General features: G+C 47.4%; 1 protein-coding gene across 1 annotated transcript; it reads right to left on the minus strand.

Moving 5' to 3' along the window:
• Positions 1-9430: 9430 nt before the first annotated feature.
• Positions 9431-11939, minus strand: LOC125545734 (small ubiquitin-related modifier 1). Its single transcript, XM_048709763.1, has 3 exons — positions 11680-11939; positions 9827-9976; positions 9431-9743 (listed from the first exon to the last, which is right to left on the minus strand). The coding sequence occupies exons 1-3, from the start codon at positions 11770-11772 to the stop codon at positions 9669-9671; spliced, it is 318 nt and encodes a 105-aa protein (XP_048565720.1). The 5' UTR covers positions 11773-11939; the 3' UTR covers positions 9431-9668.
• Positions 11940-16914: the final 4975 nt, after the last annotated feature.

Raw genomic sequence — 16914 nt, forward strand, 5'->3', positions numbered from 1 at the left:
GCGGGTTGGGCTGCCCGGAGGGAGGCTTGTGGCGGAAGGAAGGGGGGAGAGAAACCGTGCGGCGCACATTGTACTCCGCGGTCGTACCACGGCGGAACCGGTGGCGTGTGTGCGCCGTGCCACGGCCGACGGCGGTGCCCGGGTGCACCGGCAATTTCCTTTTTTTTCCAATAAATTCTTCCATTACTCAGAGTTTAAATGTTACAGTTTCGTTCCAAAAGTTCCATGACCTTTTTTTTTCGTTTCCAAAAGTTTCATGACCTTGTCCGGTCCAGAGCCTAGCCAAACCATAGCCCGGCGGTGCACCCTACCGAAATTAGAAAAGGCTTAATGCCTCCTTGTTATGTGCACGTTTCAAGTTTCGTTTTAACCTTTGCTTTCTTGTGGACCGTACAAAAAGTGTATAAGCTCAAACTTTTCGTCACGGACTAAAAATGATTTTAGCTCCTCACACTAAGGATGGAAAAACAATTTAGGAATGGTTCCCCCTCTATTGGGCGACATGGCGATCGCGTCGGTCGCCTCGTGCGCGAACCATGTGCCTCTGTGTATCCCCACTAGTGCTTCTGTTCCGTGAACGTTCTTTTCCTTCCCCACGAAGCTTCCTCGGTGGCTAGTGCTCCCCTTGGCCAGACGATGTTGTGCTAGCATCGGTTACTTTTTCGGTGAAGCTTCCTCGGCGCCTAGCGCTCCCCTAGGGCACACAATGTTGTGGTGGCATCAGTTACTTTCTCGACGAAGCTTCCTCGATGCCTAGCGCTCCCCTCGGACAGACGGTGTTGTGCTGGCATCGGTTACTTTCTCGATGAAGCCTCCTTGATGCCTAACGCTCCCTTCGGCCACACGATGTTGTGCTGGCGTCCGTTACCTTCCCTGACGAAGCTTCGTCGATGCCTAGCGCTCCCCTCGGACAGACGGTGTTGTGCTGGCATCGGTTACTTTCTCGATGAAGCCTCCTTGATGCCTAACGCTCCCTTCGGCCACATGATGTTGTGCTGGCGTCCGTTACCTTCCCTGACGAAGCTTCGTCGATGCCTAGCGCTCCCCTCGGACAGACTGTGTTGTGCTGTCATCGGTTACTTTCTCGATGAAGCCTCCTTGATGCCTAACGCTCCCTTCGGCCACACGATGTTGTGCTGGCGTCCGTTACCTTCCTTGACGAAGCTTCCTCGGCGCCTAGCGCTTCCTTCGGCCAGACGATGTTGTGCTGGCGTCAGTTACCTTCCCGACGAAGCTTCCTCGGCATCCCCTTGACTAGACGATGTTGTGCTGGCATCGGTTACCTACCTGATGAAGCTTCCTTGGCGCCTAACGCTCCCCTCGGCCAGATGATGTTGTGTTGGCATTCGTTACCTTCCCGATGAAGCTTCCTTGGCGCCTAGCGCTTCTCTTGACCACACGATGTTGTGTTGGCGTCGGTTACTTTCCCAACGAAGCTTCCTTGGCGTCTAGTTGGTTTACTTGGTGGAAGATTATTATGTTCGGATTGTTAATCACATTTATACCCACTAATCATGTTCAATAAGATGAGTTGTGAGTAGTTCTATTTGTTCTTGAGGACATGGGAGAAGTTTCGTTATTAGTAATCATGTGAAGTTGATCACCTTTCAATGTTTTGATATCATGTTGTGTTGTTTTTCCTCTAGTGGTGTTATCTGAGCGTCGACTACATTACACTTTACCATCTTTGGGCCTAGGGTAAGGCATCGCAAAATTACTTTGTAGATGATGGGTTGCGGGAGTGATAGAAGCATAAACCCCAGTTTATGAATTGTTTCGTGAGGGCTGTTTTGGATCCACACATTTAATGTTATGTTTAGAGTTATCTTAGTTACTTCTTTTGTTTTACGGATGCTTGCATGGAGAGTATAATCATAAGTAGTTGTTTGTTCAAGGAAGAACAGTACATTAGCTCTGGTCCACCCACATAACACTTATCAAGCAAATGAACGTGAAGTCGATGAATTGTGGTCAAAGTAACTTGACATTATTCAAGTGTGTCCTTAAGAGCGTTTTAATCACAATTAAGGTTTGGGCCACTTGTTGCACCTTGCTACTTTTGTTACTTGTTACCATTTATCTTGCTATCAAAACTATCTTATAGCATTTGCAGAGAATACCTTGCTGAAAATTACCTATCAATTCCTTCTGCTCCTCGTTGGGTTCGGCTCTCTTACTTATCGAAAGGACTACTGTTAATCTCCTGTACTAGTGGGTCATCAGTGATCAAGTTTTCCTCAAGCTTCAACCTTATGCCCAGTCCAGTGTTTCTCATTGAGAAAACAATAAGCTTAATTTTAAGTACTATGTGCCTTATCAAATCATTTCAAAGTAGGAATTGTTGCTTATCGACTTGCTCTTCCTAGTGATAGTCGCATTCATCCAATCTTTCACGTTTCTCAACTCGAGAAGGTTGTTGCTCCTATGGATCAGGTGCAATCTTCCTTTCCATCTTCAATTGCTTATCTTAAGTTCCTGTTGCATGTGTTGCAACATCACATTCGTCAGTTGGGAAATCGCACTATTCCTCAAGTGCTGCTGGAGTGAAGCCAAGGTGAGCCAGAAGCTACTACTTGGGAAGATCATGACTCGCTGAAGCAACGATTTCCGCGTGCACCGGCTTGAGGACAATCCATTTCTCAAGATGGGGGGCGGGGGTCAGCGACCCAGATCCTTTGCTCCCTATGGACAAGGCGGGAACATAAGAATAGGAGGTGACTCAAGACATGGATCAGGAGACTTCAAGGCCGCCCCGAGCCAAATGTTTACCGGCGCGGTTAATGAAGGAAATATGCCCTGGAGGCAATAATAAAGTTGTTACTTTAAATTTACTTATTCATGGTAAAGGTTTATTATTCATGCTAGAATTGTATTGATCGGAAACTTAAATACATGTGTGAGCACATGAACAAACACCGTGTCCCTAGTAAGCCTCTACTAGACTAGCTCGTTGATCAAAGATGGTTAAGGTTCCTAACCATGGACATGTGTTGTCATTTGATAACGGGATCACATCATTAGAAGAATGATATGATGGACAAGACCCATCCGTTAACTTAGCATAATGATCGTTCAGTTTTATTGCTATTGTTTTTCTTCATGTCAAATACATATTCCCTTGACTATGAGATTATGCAACTCCCGGATACCGAAGGAATACTTTGTGTTCTATGAAACGTCACAATGTAACTGGGTGATCATAAAGATGCTCTACAGGTATCTCCGAAGGTGTTTGTTGAGTTGGCATAGATCAAGATTAGGATTTGTCACTCCGAGTATCGGAGAGGTATCTCTGGGCCCTCTCGGTAATACACATCATAAGCTTGCAAGCAAATGACTAAGGAGTTAGTCACGAGGTGATGTATTATGGAATGAGTAAAGAGACTTGCCAGTAATGAGAGTGAAGTAGGTATGAAGATACCGACGATCGAATCTCGGGTAAGTAACATACCGATGGACAAAGGAAATTACGTATGTTGTCATAACGGTTCGACCGATAAAGATCTTCGTAGAATATGTAGGAAACAATATGGGCATCCAGGCTCTGCTATTGGTTATTGACCGGAGAGTTGTCTCGGTCATGTCTACATAGTTCTCGAACCCGTAGAGTCCGCTCGCTTAATGTTCGTTGACGATATAGTGTTATATGTTTTGGTGACCAAATGTTGTTCGAAGTCCCGGATGAGATCACGAACATGACGAGGAGTCTCGAAATGGTCGGAACGTAAAGATTGATACATAGGACGATGGTATTTGAACACCGAAAATGTTTCGGGTCATACCGGGAAGGAATCGAGTCATCGGAAGGGGTTCCGGGCACCCCTCGGCAAGTTATGGGCCTTATGGGCCAAAGAAGGGGACATACCAGCCCACAAGGAGGCTCTTCCCTTGTTTGGCCAGCCATAGGGAAGGAAAAGGGGGAGGGCTATCCCCTCCTGTCTTTCCCTCCCATGGGAGAAAGGAAAGAGGGGGCGCTACCCTTCCCTGCCTTTCCCCGCACTCCAAATAAGGAAGGGGCGCGGCTTGGGAGGGACCTCAAATAGGATTCCTCCTATTAGGGCGTCTCCTTTGGCTGCTCCTCCCTCCCTCCCACCTATATATATGTGGGAGGGGGGCGCCTAGCACACAACAGGCAATTGCCTAGCCATGTGCGGTGCCCCTCTTCACCGTTTACACCCCCGGTTATATTTTTGTAGTGCTTAAGCGAAGCCCTGCGGAGATCACTTCATCATCATCGTCATCACGCCGTCGTGCTGCCGGAACTCATCTACTACCTCGTCGTCTTCCTGGATCAAGAAGGCGGAGGACGTCATCAAGCTGAACGTGTGCAGAACACGGAAGTGCCGTACGTTCGGTACTTGATCGGTTGGAGCGCGAAAAAGTTCGACTACATCAACCACGTTGTTAAACGCTTCCTCTTACGGTCTACGAAGGTACGTAGACACACTCTCCTCCATGTTGCTATGCATCTTTATGAATAGATCTTACGTGTGCGTAGATTTTTTTTTTGTTTTCCATGCAACATTTCCTAACAATTAACCGATCCGAATTGGGTCAGATGAGCCTTGTAATATAAACACTGCACACCTTATCCTGTAGGGGGTAAGAAGGAACGGATGGACGGATCTCCCCGAATTTTTCCGTAGGCTTCTAGCTGTGAGGCTGGTTAGGTGAAAGAACTAAATTCAAATTCGCCATGGTTTCTTTTTTCCTAGCTCGAGCGACTTAAGAGGAGAGGGAACCTCAGAGGAAGAGATTTGTTCCTTTGAATCAATGGGAAAGAAAAACTCAATGATTCACGGGTTTCCGGAAACAGATAAATACAAAAAATATAGGATTTGTACTGTCACGTCTTTGATGTGTACATGATTTAAGTTTGCTTAATTTCTTAATTAAAAAACAATGAGTTCTTTCCAAATTGTTTGAGTGGATGATAACTTTCCTATGAAATACATGACTTGATCCTACAAAGAACGTTGCTACACAGCTGACGAGTTGTGGACGATTTGCAGACGATGCAGCGCATCAGGCCATCGATGCATGGAGCAGAAATGAACAGCACCGTTGGATCCTCCAATCGTCCAAAGTTCGGCCGGCAACTGTCGTCCGTACAACAATTTCGTCCTACAAATCAAGTTTCTAAGGAATCTAATCCTTTAAAAATAACATGAAAAACTTTAAATCAAAGAGGCCATCAATGTTACTTGGAACTTGGAAATGTAAAAAATACTCGTGAAATTTCGGACATAGATGACCTATGCTTTGGCCTTGTTACGAAAAGTTTGGTAAGGATATTTACTCTTGCAGATTACCTGCATTCGAAACGGAGTTCATAAAGCCAGGTTTCGAATTCTCTTCCACTATTTCTCCAACCATCACAACTTAAGAATTTGAATCCCTCATATCTATGGTTCTCTTTATCGGCGGAGGTTGCTATTCTGCTGCGCTGGTTCTGTGGGGATTTAACAATTAACACGACCACTCCTAATTGTCTACTATAATATGGTTTGCCCGACTCCGGTGAGGGAGGGGCGATGATGGCAGCGCACGTTTGGCGCGCTCCGGTGTTTGTTGTCGTTGTTAGATGGTCTACGAACATGGATGCGTAGTTTTTACTTTTTGGTGTTTTTGCAGGTCTGAAGTTAAAAATAATAACCACGATTTGACAATTTGAGTACATGTGCATTCAGCGTCCTCCTTTCCTTCTTTCTTTTATTGCGAAACGCTCGTCGTACTACTACTGTATTTCTCCCGTGGAAATCTGGCTTCATTTTTAATACGACGACGACGTGCGGGATCTAGCGGCGTGATTGGATCAGCGAAAATAACATGAGCGGCAATAAATGCATTAATTATTAATCAACCATGAAAGAAAGACGCGGGATCGACGGAGTCGAATAAATGGGACACTCGAGGCTTCATGTGACTCGTGGCACTCATTGATTGAGAGATCCCCCCCTCCGTCTCTCTGGCTTCGTGGCCGCCACTGACAAGCGGGACCGGGGTCCGGTGACCCCACCTGTCGGGGACAACCTCGTAAGCTTATCCCCAGGCCGCCGTGTCACGGTGAGAAGCGGTGGCCGGAGTTAAAGCGGCGGTCGGGGCATCTTCCAAAAAAAAAGGAAAAAGATGGGCTGGGCCGCACCTGCGCTGCACATGGGGGGAGGCAACGGCGCCATGGCCAACAACAGAAAATTCGGAGAATGTCAGCCCGCCTGGTTCGTCGGGGGGAGATAACGTTTGTCTATGCGACGCGATGGGATTAGCCGGCTAGGTCTAGGATAAAAGATGGTTAGCTGTGGTGGTTTACGCTGCTGCGTGTACAGCGCGGTCCTTGATCTGTCCTTGTCCTGTGTGTAGAGTGTAAGCTGGTGGCGGTCAAACGGATGGGGTAAGTAGGATTTGGATCTCGATCTACTGCACTGCACTGCCCACCGGTTACGGATCTGGAGGGGTGAACGGGCGAGAGAGCGACCTGCGCGTGTTCGTGGCGACGTCATACGGATGCTGCCCCTCGATCGTCGTTGGACGGGTGCTCTGGGTGCAGTTTCCGCATCGACGGACCCCTGGGTGTGGGTGGGTACTGAGATGACATGGGATCCGTCCATCCCTCTGCTTCTCTGGGACTATTATTATGTCACTTGGGCTCCCTCGTCCAGGCCTGTAGTATAATGCTGATTTTGTTCGACCGTAAAATGGTTAGTTTTGAGCAATCTGTCGAGACTCTCGACCATCTAATACTAATAGTATATATTTTCAGCATTCTGATTATAACAATCTAATTCTGTTACTCTCTTCGTGTGTCAAAACGCTCTTATATTACGGGACAGGGAAAGTAGTTAACGTAAAGCTATTCGCACCGGAAAATATCATGTTTCCTCTGTAACAGGACGTTTTAGATCACTATAATAGTAGAGTATGACACTATCTTCACAAAGCATAGTATCATAGTATCATACTTTCTTCGTTCACGTATAAGTGTATGTTTGACATTCAAAATTTATTCACAGAAAGTGCAATTCTATCTTTTCAATGCATTTTAAAGTAAAAAAAAAATGCTTCTCTCTCATTACATGGTAATCAAGACCAATAGCATTTAACACATTGTCTCTTCACTTTCTATATCCACTTAGGCCCCTCCAAGTGCTCCACTTTGTACATGTGCTAAGCCTGCCATGCAGAAAAAAAATCTGATGTGGCAAGTTAATTAAGAGTAGAGAGATGAGTGTGGTGATATCAGAAAAAACAATGCCAAATACGTGAACCTAAGCACAACATTTAAATGAAAGAAGCCTAACAATGCATGAAGGATTTTAGTTGCTAAATCATTAAAGGAAGGGAATATAGACGGACTCGCCCGGCCCCCGCGTCGCTCCGCACGGGCGACACGGGAGGTGAAACTAGCAGCCGCTCCCCTGCCGTCCTCCCCCTCGCCGCCGCCGGGGTGCGCCGCCGGTCAAAGGCTGTGTGGCAGCGGCGGCGGCGGGGCTTTGTCTTTCTACAGGGTGTGGGCGCACCCGTGGCTGGTTCGTCCTGCAAGCGCCGCCGGTGGTCGGGAGATCCTCTCCTCCGGCAGGGCGGCGGATCCGGGGCCCTCGCGCCCGGATCTGGTGCAGTGGTGGGCGCGCGGCTGGGGAGGCCCCGTGCGGGGGGCTAGTGCACAGCGGAGGTGCGGATCGGCTCCGGCCGTCGCGTGGTGTGCGCGGTGAGCGCGGTGAGTATGCTCGCGTCGGATCTGGCGCTCGGCAATGGCCTCCGGCGGCAAGGGGCGACTCGGGCGCACGGCTGTGGTGAGGGGGTGGCGCGGCATTGATCCGGCGGGGCCGCTCGTCTTCTCCGGTGGGATGGCAGCAAGAGGCAGCGGCGCGGAGGGGCGCAGTTGTGCTGTGCTGGGCGCGTGGCTGCTCAAGGGGTCCGGCGCCGTGGTGCTGGCATCGAGTGCGCGTGAGCTTGGTGGTCGACGGCGGAGATAGCTTGGCGCAGCAGGAAGGTGGAGCCGGTGGATGTCGACCATGGGGATTGTGTGCTGCACAGCGCTTCGGATCTGCTCGGATTCGGAGGTGTGGTGGAGCTCCGGGCGAAAGTCCAGCACTGTCCTTGGGTCGATGCCGGCAACAGCGACGCCATGGCTATGGCATCGTTCCCCTTCTTGAAGGTGTTGTTGTGGTGCATTGCATGACTCTCCGAGAGAAATCCCTAGCTTTGGATGGTCGAAGCGGGCGATGACGACGGCTACATCGTTTCCTTTTTTAGGCATCACCTTGGAGAGTCAGCATTGTTACAGTTTGCACGTATCTCTTCGTCGTTGGGGACAGTGGAAGTCGGGGCGGCGGCTCCGGATGGTTTCTGGATTGTATGTCGAGATGGCGATCTCGGGAACAATGTGAGTGGCAGCTCTATGAGGTGGGGCTCTATCTCGACATTGGTTGGTGGCATCCTTGTCCCGCTTGGGCGGTAGGGGTGTCGGCTCGGTCGATGCGCCCAGAGGAGGCGGTCTGACTTTACGTCGGGGCGGCGGCCCCGGATGTGGTGCGACGTTCATGGTCTGCAAGCGGTTGTCCTGAGTAGCGTGGGCCGCGGGCAGCTGGGTTGTGCGGCGTTCCTGCTCGAGGGGAGCGGTGGTATGTCGGGGCGGCGGCCTCGGAAGGCGGTGCCGGTTGATTGCGCTGGGCGCGGCAGAGCGATGGATGTCGGGGCACCAATTTATAAAGTGGTAGTTTTGTACTAGTGGGAATGTGATAACAATTGTTATGTGCTTTTTACTCCCCACCACGCGTGCTTAATAAGAAAAATTTGAGATAAAAATAGATACAATGAATCTCTATAAAAATGAGTTTAAATGAACACAACCAGATGTATGTCATGCGAACATGCCAACAAAATTGCAAAAACTGTCTGATATATTATGATGCCGTTTCGAAACGACCGGCCAAACTTGTCGTACCCTATCAGAGCTGCTAGTGCCTAAAACATATTGTGACTCATTTTAGCAACGAAGTAATGCACCTGAGGAGAAAAACATTTCGCCGTACAGCAGCCAAACCAACAACACTCCCACTCCCACAGATAGCTCACGGAGTCACAGTACTGACTGAACTCAGTCAGCACTCTGCACGCTACAAGAAGACATGACGACAAAGACGAAATATTCCAATAGCCCGTTCCCGTCTAACAACATCAGGATTATACTAAGGGCAATAAGATAGTCCAATAAAAGCAAGCATGCTCATGTTAGGAAATCTCAACAGTAATCACACGAATAACCATGCAGCGGCAACACAAAACTAATCCTCCCCAACACCGTGTGCCCAACGTACACGCGACAGAACGGACTGTCCACAAAGCAAAGCCAAACACACAGAAAGCTTCGAGGAACTAAAACAATCCAAACACGAAGAAAGCTTCGAGGAACTAAAACAATCTCAAATCATTGGGAGTACTAAAAAGACAGTACTGGATAGGTGGATATATTAAGGGATGGATAAACGAGTCATGACAGGCCAAAGTACCCAAACGGCACTAAACAAAACCTCCCCTAATGTCCTTCAGCTATGGCATGGGGCCAGAGCCTCACAAGTTCTTTTTAGACTTTCATTCGTTCATGTGCTGTCCAATGATGGATCAGAGTCTTGTAGACCGACAACAAGCAGGACTCTCGAAGGCTTCTCCTAGGCGCGGGGAGGGAGGCGGCCTCCGGTCTGGTGGAGCATGGCATCGATCTCGTCGCCATCTTCCATCTCAAGCTGAAACCACAGCGACAAAAGAAGATTCAGAAATCTGAAGGGGGTTATTGGTTGAGGAATTGTGAGAATGTGACCCCACATACCTCATCAGGGGTCTGCTCGGCACGGAGCCTGCGACCGTCAAACAGGAATGCAATAGCTTTCATATCCACAGACTGGCGGTCGCAGTAGGCATTCATCAGCTTCTTCAGCTGGGTAGATCTCTTGATGCGAAAGAACACCTCATTGCCATCCTAAACACACAGGGGTCAGAAAGGTGAGACGCCAATGAAACAGAGTAAGAAAATTATTAAATATACAATGAGAAGTAAAACACGACATCATCCTGTTGCAACTACTGAAATCAATAACCATCTACAGGAAAAATCCCGCAACCTTAAGTCATACTTGCATAAATTAGTGCATCCTTCCAGTTTGGTCACTAAATGTAGTCTGTTTTTACCATGAGGTGCTTCTAACCAATATCTAGCAATTAGAGCACTACCTTTTCTACTTTTGAAAGATGTTATGACAACATGTTCATAGAGAGCAGTATAACAATCATAAAAAAAGTTTAACAGGAAACCAGGTATGAAAATGTAATCTGATGCTTTTATATTTCACAAAGAAAATTATCTGATGCTTTGGTCACTAAACAACTACCCCAAAATAAACAAATAAACTTACAAGCATATTGTTAAGACAATTCTTCAAATCAAACCACCGCATTATTTGGTTTTGATGGCTTTGCCAACTGTTAGTTCCTAAAATATGTCTAGGTAATGTTGTGCCTTGGATATTATACTAAACTGGTACTCCCTCCGTTCCAAATTACTTGTCGTGGTTTTAGTTCAAATTTGAACTAAAACCACGACAAGTAATTTGGAACGGAGGGAGTAGCAGAATACAGATGCTTAAAACAAAGCTTTTTCCTAATTATTTTGTCTGAAAGTGTCCCCTTCTGCTAGCCACTTCACAACTACACATACCAACAGCGACCAATACCATATTAAATTCTCACTGTTGACAATTTGGATTCAATCAGCTTCATTTGATAAAAGATGTTCAGAAGCCTCACTGTTCTTAAATTAGCAATCCTACTGTCAAGACAAATTTTCAAAGTAAAGCTTCACCAACTGGTCACTAACAGCATCTGTCTATTGACATTGTACAAACAGAATAAAGATGATTCAAATGAAAACGTTTGCCTAACTATTTTGGTGCCAATAAGTGGTCCTTCTGGCAGTCATTTCACAACTGTAGATTACCAACAGTGATCAATAACATACTAAATTCTTTGTTGAGAGTTTCTGCCACCAGAAACTGGATCCAATCACCTTCATTGGATAAAAGTTCACTAGCACCACAAGTGTCCATATGAAACCAGAAAAAGAACATATAAACATCACTGTCCTTGCATAACAAAGTTGCATGAACAATTTAGCATGTACAAGGAGCTCACTGACAACAGCATACAATGGTTGCACAAAACGGTGACTACCTGACAAAAGAACAAATAGGACAACGTTAACTGAAATTTGACAGACAAAATGCCGGCACAGAAGACACATCTTAGTGCAAATATTCTGAAGCGATCCAGGTGTTGGGTTCTATTGTTTCATCTTGCTACTGTTGCCCCATTGTATACTTGCAACAGAAATTCAGCATCAAACAACTAGTGCTAGTGCAGATTGCTCCTTCTTCACAGTTCAATCTAAACATCTCGCAGGCTTGTCAATCCACTACATGTACACAGTGCACCCACGACACCACAAACGAATTTCTAGGACAACCGCGGGCACACAACATGCCGATCCCACTCAAATCGACAAGATTAAGCCATCTATATCACAGGCCACACCTTTGACACCCAGGGACAAACGGCCATCGCGACTAGGGCAATCTGAATAAGAGCACAGGGGATGCAGGCAGAGAAGGGAGGAACGGGGGAACAGACCTGGCCCTTGACCTTGAGGTTGATGTGGGCGCCGCCGCCTTCGCCGCCCGCGCTCGCCGGCTTCTTGTCCTCCTCCCCGCCCGGCGTCGACATCTCCTCGGCCCCTCGCGCGGCGTGGGACTGATCTGCAGCAGCGTCGGCGGGAACGAACGAGGAAGGTCCGGCGATCGCGGCTGAGGTTTTCTCGGGGTGTGTCGCCGGGCGCAGGCGGACTCGGCGGATCTTATAGGGCGGCTGCTCAGAGCCGGATTTGATAACGGGCCCTCGCGTCCGCGATCCCTTCCCCTTCCTCCAAGCCTGCGCGTGTGGGCCGCGTGGCTCCGCGCGTCCGATTGGCGGGCCGTCCGTCCGTCTGTCGCCTCGTGGGCCGCGTGTGCGTGATTCGCACGCGGGGAATCGGGACAGATGCCGGGTCCCATCGCCCCGTGCGCCTTTTGGGTTCTGGATTAGTTTTTTTTCCTTTTGGGTTCTGGAGTGTTACCGTTTCGCCTCCCTCGCTACGAGAAAGCACAGCGTCGGTGTGAATAAAAAAAATTAGTGGGTCCGTCACTCTAATTTGAATGGCCGAAATAGTTGTTTTGATCTTCTTTCTGACTTAGCACGATCTAACCATCGTTTCAAAAATTTCACGATATGACCTTTTTCTTACCGTCATCATCCTTGGCGATAGGGATACACAACCTACCGCCGAGGTCAATGGCGGTGAAACTTACCGGCGCCATCACGGTCATTCAACGTGGAAAATACCCTTCACCATGGGCCTTGGCGGTAGCTATTTTCAAACAGCAAGATGCTAGCGGTAGCCGAAGTGAGTGGGTCAGTCGAATTTGAAGCAATAAATAAGGTGTGTTGCATATGAAAACAATCGTGAACTCAAGGTTTAGACGTTAGGTTTGGCACTACAAGGTACAGGGTTCGATTCCAACTTAAGGTATATTTTATTTTCTATTTTTTTTACGCAATAACATGAAAGAATTGTCCAATTAGTGCTGGATATGTATTATTGTAAAAAAACACATTTTTTTACTTTAACATGCATAACTTAGAAAAGCAGTACATATTTTGTGATGTGAAGCCCATCTTTACTTTAGCATACATACATAACTTTGACCCACTGAAAATAATCTTAACGACACAAGTGCTACTGCGCGTGGAGCTCATGTTACAACTCAATTTTTACATGTGCTAATGCATGTTAGTGTCATGATCAGCTAGGGTCTTCTTGTTTTTCCTTTTTATTTCGCCGATTTAAAAATTCAAAAAGAGATGGAGTACTTAAACCATACATTGCATCTGAGGAACCTAAATAAAAGTTTTGTCGTATGGGCCGAGGTACTTTGATGTGATTGTATCTGAACTCCACACCCCTAAATGGCGGGGAACTTTTGTGTATGGGGAACCTAAGGGTCAGGATCGGCACCTCATGTGGAGTTTGCTTAGAAACATTGCACCAAAATCAAATGAACCTTGGCTTATGGTGGGTGACTTTAATGAGACCATGTGGCAACATGAGCATTTTTCCTATGCGAAGAGGTCTGAGAGGAAGATGGCTAACTTCAGAGATGTCCTCTCCTCCTGCGAGCTGCATGACTTGGGTTACAAAGGCCCAAGTTGGACTTATGATAATAAGCAAGGGGGGAGCCAGAATATCAAGGCTAGATTAGACAGGGCTATGGCCTCACAAGCTTGGTGCGACCTGTTCAATGGCCACACAGTGACCCACATATGTTCAACTCGCTCCGACCACTTCCCGATACTGGTGGAAACGGGTGCCAGATATGTGTGTTGTGCACGAAAGCGTGGCTTTCACTATGAACAAATGTGGGAGCGCTTGCCCTCTCTTTCAAACCACTATTGAGAAAACCTGGACAGGGAAAAAGAAAGCGAAGAATTTGTCTGAAGTCTCAGATAAGTTACAGGAAATGAGGGGGTCCCTTAGCCGCTGGAGCAAGAACAACTTTGGCTCGGTTCTCCGAAAAACCAAACAGATTAGGGACAGTATTAGCAAGCTTTTGGAGGAGCAGCAGTCGGACTCTAGGGAGTTTAGATTGAAAAAATTGTCAAGCGAGTTAGATGAGCTGTTGTTACGGGAAGAAATAATGTGGAGGCAACGATCGAGAGTCCAATGGCTAAGAGAAGGCGATAGAAATACAAGGTATTTTCAGAGGAAAGCTACGTGGAGACAGAAGAAGAATGCAATTTGCAGACTAAAAAGGGAAGATGGCTGCTGGGTCGAGAAAGGTGATGACCTTAAGAAAATGACTATAGATTTTTTCAAACTCTTGTTTACTGCAGATAACGAAGTGGAGCCTAGTACGCTGCTGAATCTTATCTCTCCCAGAGTAACGGATGAAATAAATGAGTCCCTGACCAAGGCCTACACGGATGAAGAGATTGCGGATGCCCTGTTCCAAATAGGACCCTAAAAGCTCCGGGAGCTGACGGTTTCCCTGCCAGATTCTATCAACGAAACTGGGCTTTGGTAAAGGAGAATGTCATACCTGCAGTTAAGGACTTCTTTAAGTCAGGGCTTATGCCTCACGGGGTGAATGACACGGTTATCTGCCTAATTCCAAAAGGCAAGGACCCCCAATATTTGAAGGACTACCGACCAATCAGTCTCTGTAACGTTTTATACAAAGTGGTGTCAAAGTGCATTGTCAATCGTCTCCGGACTTTTTTGGATGAGATTGTTTCAGAATCTCAAAGCGCTTTTGTCCCAGGCAGGATGATCATGGACAATGCTATTATAGCTTTTGAGTGTTTCCACAAAATTAGCCATTCCAGGAGCAGTTTTAACACACATTGCGCCTACAAGTTAGACTTGGCAAAAGCCTATGATCGGGTTGACTAGGGGTATTTGGAGGGAGCACTCCACAAACTAGGCTTTGATAACACATGGATTCAGTGGGTGATGTGCTGCGTCAAATCGGTGACATATTCGGTCAAATTGAACGGAGAGTTGTTGGAATCTTTCTCCCCGACGAGAGGGCTCAGACAAGGCGATCCTTTGAGCCCGTACCTGTTCCTTATGGTGGCTGATGGCCTGGTAAATATACTCAGAAGAGAAGTAGACAGTGGTAACATAACGCGTCTCAAGGTTGCAAGAGGCAGCCCTGGGATATCTAATCTACTCTTCGCCGACGACAGCCTTCTCTTCTTTAAGGCTACAGACCAGGAAGCAAAGGTGGTCAAGGGAGCTTTGGAAGTCTTCCAGAAATGCACGGGACAGCTACTCAACCCATCAAAATGCTCGTTGCTGTTTAGTGAACTTTGCCCACCCGTGACACAAGGAGATATCAAGAACACCCTAGAGGTTGTGTCGGCTACTTTTGAAAGTAAATACTTGGGGCTGCCAACTCCTGAGGGAAGAATGAAGTATGGGAGTTTCCAGCCGATCATGGAAAGGTTTACTAAAAGATGTTCAGATTGGAATGAAAGATTCATGTCCTTTGCGGCAAAAGAGGTTAATGTAAAATCGGTAGCACAAGCTCTACCAATGTATCCGATGGGAGTCTTTAAAATGCCAATCGGTTTTTGTGACAAGTACAAGAAACTCATAAGAGATTTTTGGTGGGGAGACACGGAGGATCATAGGAGAGTACACTGGATGGCTTGGGACCAAATGACCAAACCCAAAAGAAATGGAGGTCTGGGCTTCAGAGATATGCACTCTTTTAACCAAGCATTGCTTGCGAGACAAGGGTGGAGATTGATTCAAAATCCGGACAGCCTGTGCGCTAGGGTTTTGAAATCGAAGTATTACCCAAATGGAAATCTATTGGATACGGTGTTTGCTGCAGATGCGTCGCCCGCATGGAGAGGCATCGAGTTCGGCCTAGAACTACTGAAGGAAGGCATAGTGTGGAGGGTTGGAGATGGGAGAAGCATCCAGATACAGAGAGATAACTGGATCCCGAGAAGGAGTGGGCTAAAAGCTGCCTCTTTCACACGAAACTGCAGATTGAGATGGGTAAACCAACTTATTAAAACTGACACAAATGAGTGGGATGTGGATCTCATTCGGAGGGTGTGCCCAGTTTATGATGCCGAAGAAATTTGCAAGATAAGGCTCCCTGTCAGGAAAACCAGCGACTTCATAGCCTGGAACCATGAGGATTCGGGATTGTTCACCGTCAGGAGTTCATATAAACTGGCTGAGGAGATCAAGAATAGAGACAAGCCAGTCGCATCTAGCTCCACCAGCGAGGCGAGCAACGGCAGCATCTGGGACTTGATTTGGAAGTGCGAGATTCCCCAAAAAATTAAAATCCTAAACTGGAGGGTAGCTACAGGTTCCCTAGCCACTACAAGTAACAAGAAACAGAGGACCCTGGAGATCAACGCCACTTGCCCTATATGCGGGCAGGAAGATGAGAACGAATACCACACGATCATCAACTGCACTAAGGCCCGAGCTCTGCGCTCAGAAGTTCGGAAAGTATGGAAGATCCCAGGTGAGAAAGCCTTTGCGTATACTGGCCCTAATTGGATGCAGTGCCTCCTTGACACATGTGATATGAGGACCCGCGGTAGGATTCCCCTGTTGTTCTGGAGAGCGTGGTTCCTCCGTGAAGATTGCGTGCATGGCAATGGGAAAGCCTTGGTGTCTGTGTTGGTGGATTTCCTACAGCGCTATGAGATGGAAATCATGCTTGCCTCGGGACTTGAGACGGATGAAGCGGGCAAAACAAGCCTATTCCCTACGCTGCCAATTAGGTGGTCACGCACTTCAAATGGGCCACCCCGCTGGAACCCCCCTCCGACTGATAGTTGGAAGATGAATGTTGACGCATCCTTCTTGAGTGACAGAGACATGACATGTCTCGGGATGATTACAAGGGATTCCAAGGGGTTGGTCGCGATGTCGGTATGCCGAAAGATTAAACCTAGTGCAGGGATAGAGGAAGCGGAGGCAGAGACAGTGCTGATGGGGATGAAGGAGCTAAGTACACACTATCGTGGGCCAATCATTATCGAGTCTGACTGTTTGTCCTTGATAAACCGACTGCAGAAGACCACCCCGGACAGATCGCGGCTATTCCACTTTGTTAACGACATCAAGAACCAGGCCACTGTGTTTAGCTCAATTACCTGGTCGGCGGTCAAGAGAGACTGTAACAAGGTGGCCCACGAGCTGGCAGCTTATGCGAGAAGCAAGGGAGAAATCAAAATCTTTGCAAATGTCCCAGAGGAGCTTGCAGAATTAGTCTTTAATGAACGCCCCACCCTGTA

Source organism: Triticum urartu, chromosome 3A (assembly GCF_056163025.1).
Source record: "Triticum urartu cultivar PI428250 chromosome 3A, HENAU_Tu73, whole genome shotgun sequence".
Lineage (NCBI taxonomy): Eukaryota > Viridiplantae > Streptophyta > Magnoliopsida > Poales > Poaceae > Triticum > Triticum urartu.

Coding starts and splice junctions, on each gene's coding strand:
- LOC125545734 (XM_048709763.1), bottom strand. CDS start 11,772: ATGTCGACGCCGGGCGGGGAGGAGGACAAGAAGCCGGCGAGCGCGGGC. Junction 9,977..11,679: donor ACCTCAAGGTCAAGGGCCAG/GTCTGTTCCCCC, acceptor CTGTGTGTTTAG/GATGGCAATGAGGTGTTCTT. Junction 9,744..9,826: donor CCGAGCAGACCCCTGATGAG/GTATGTGGGGTC, acceptor CTGTGGTTTCAG/CTTGAGATGGAAGATGGCGA.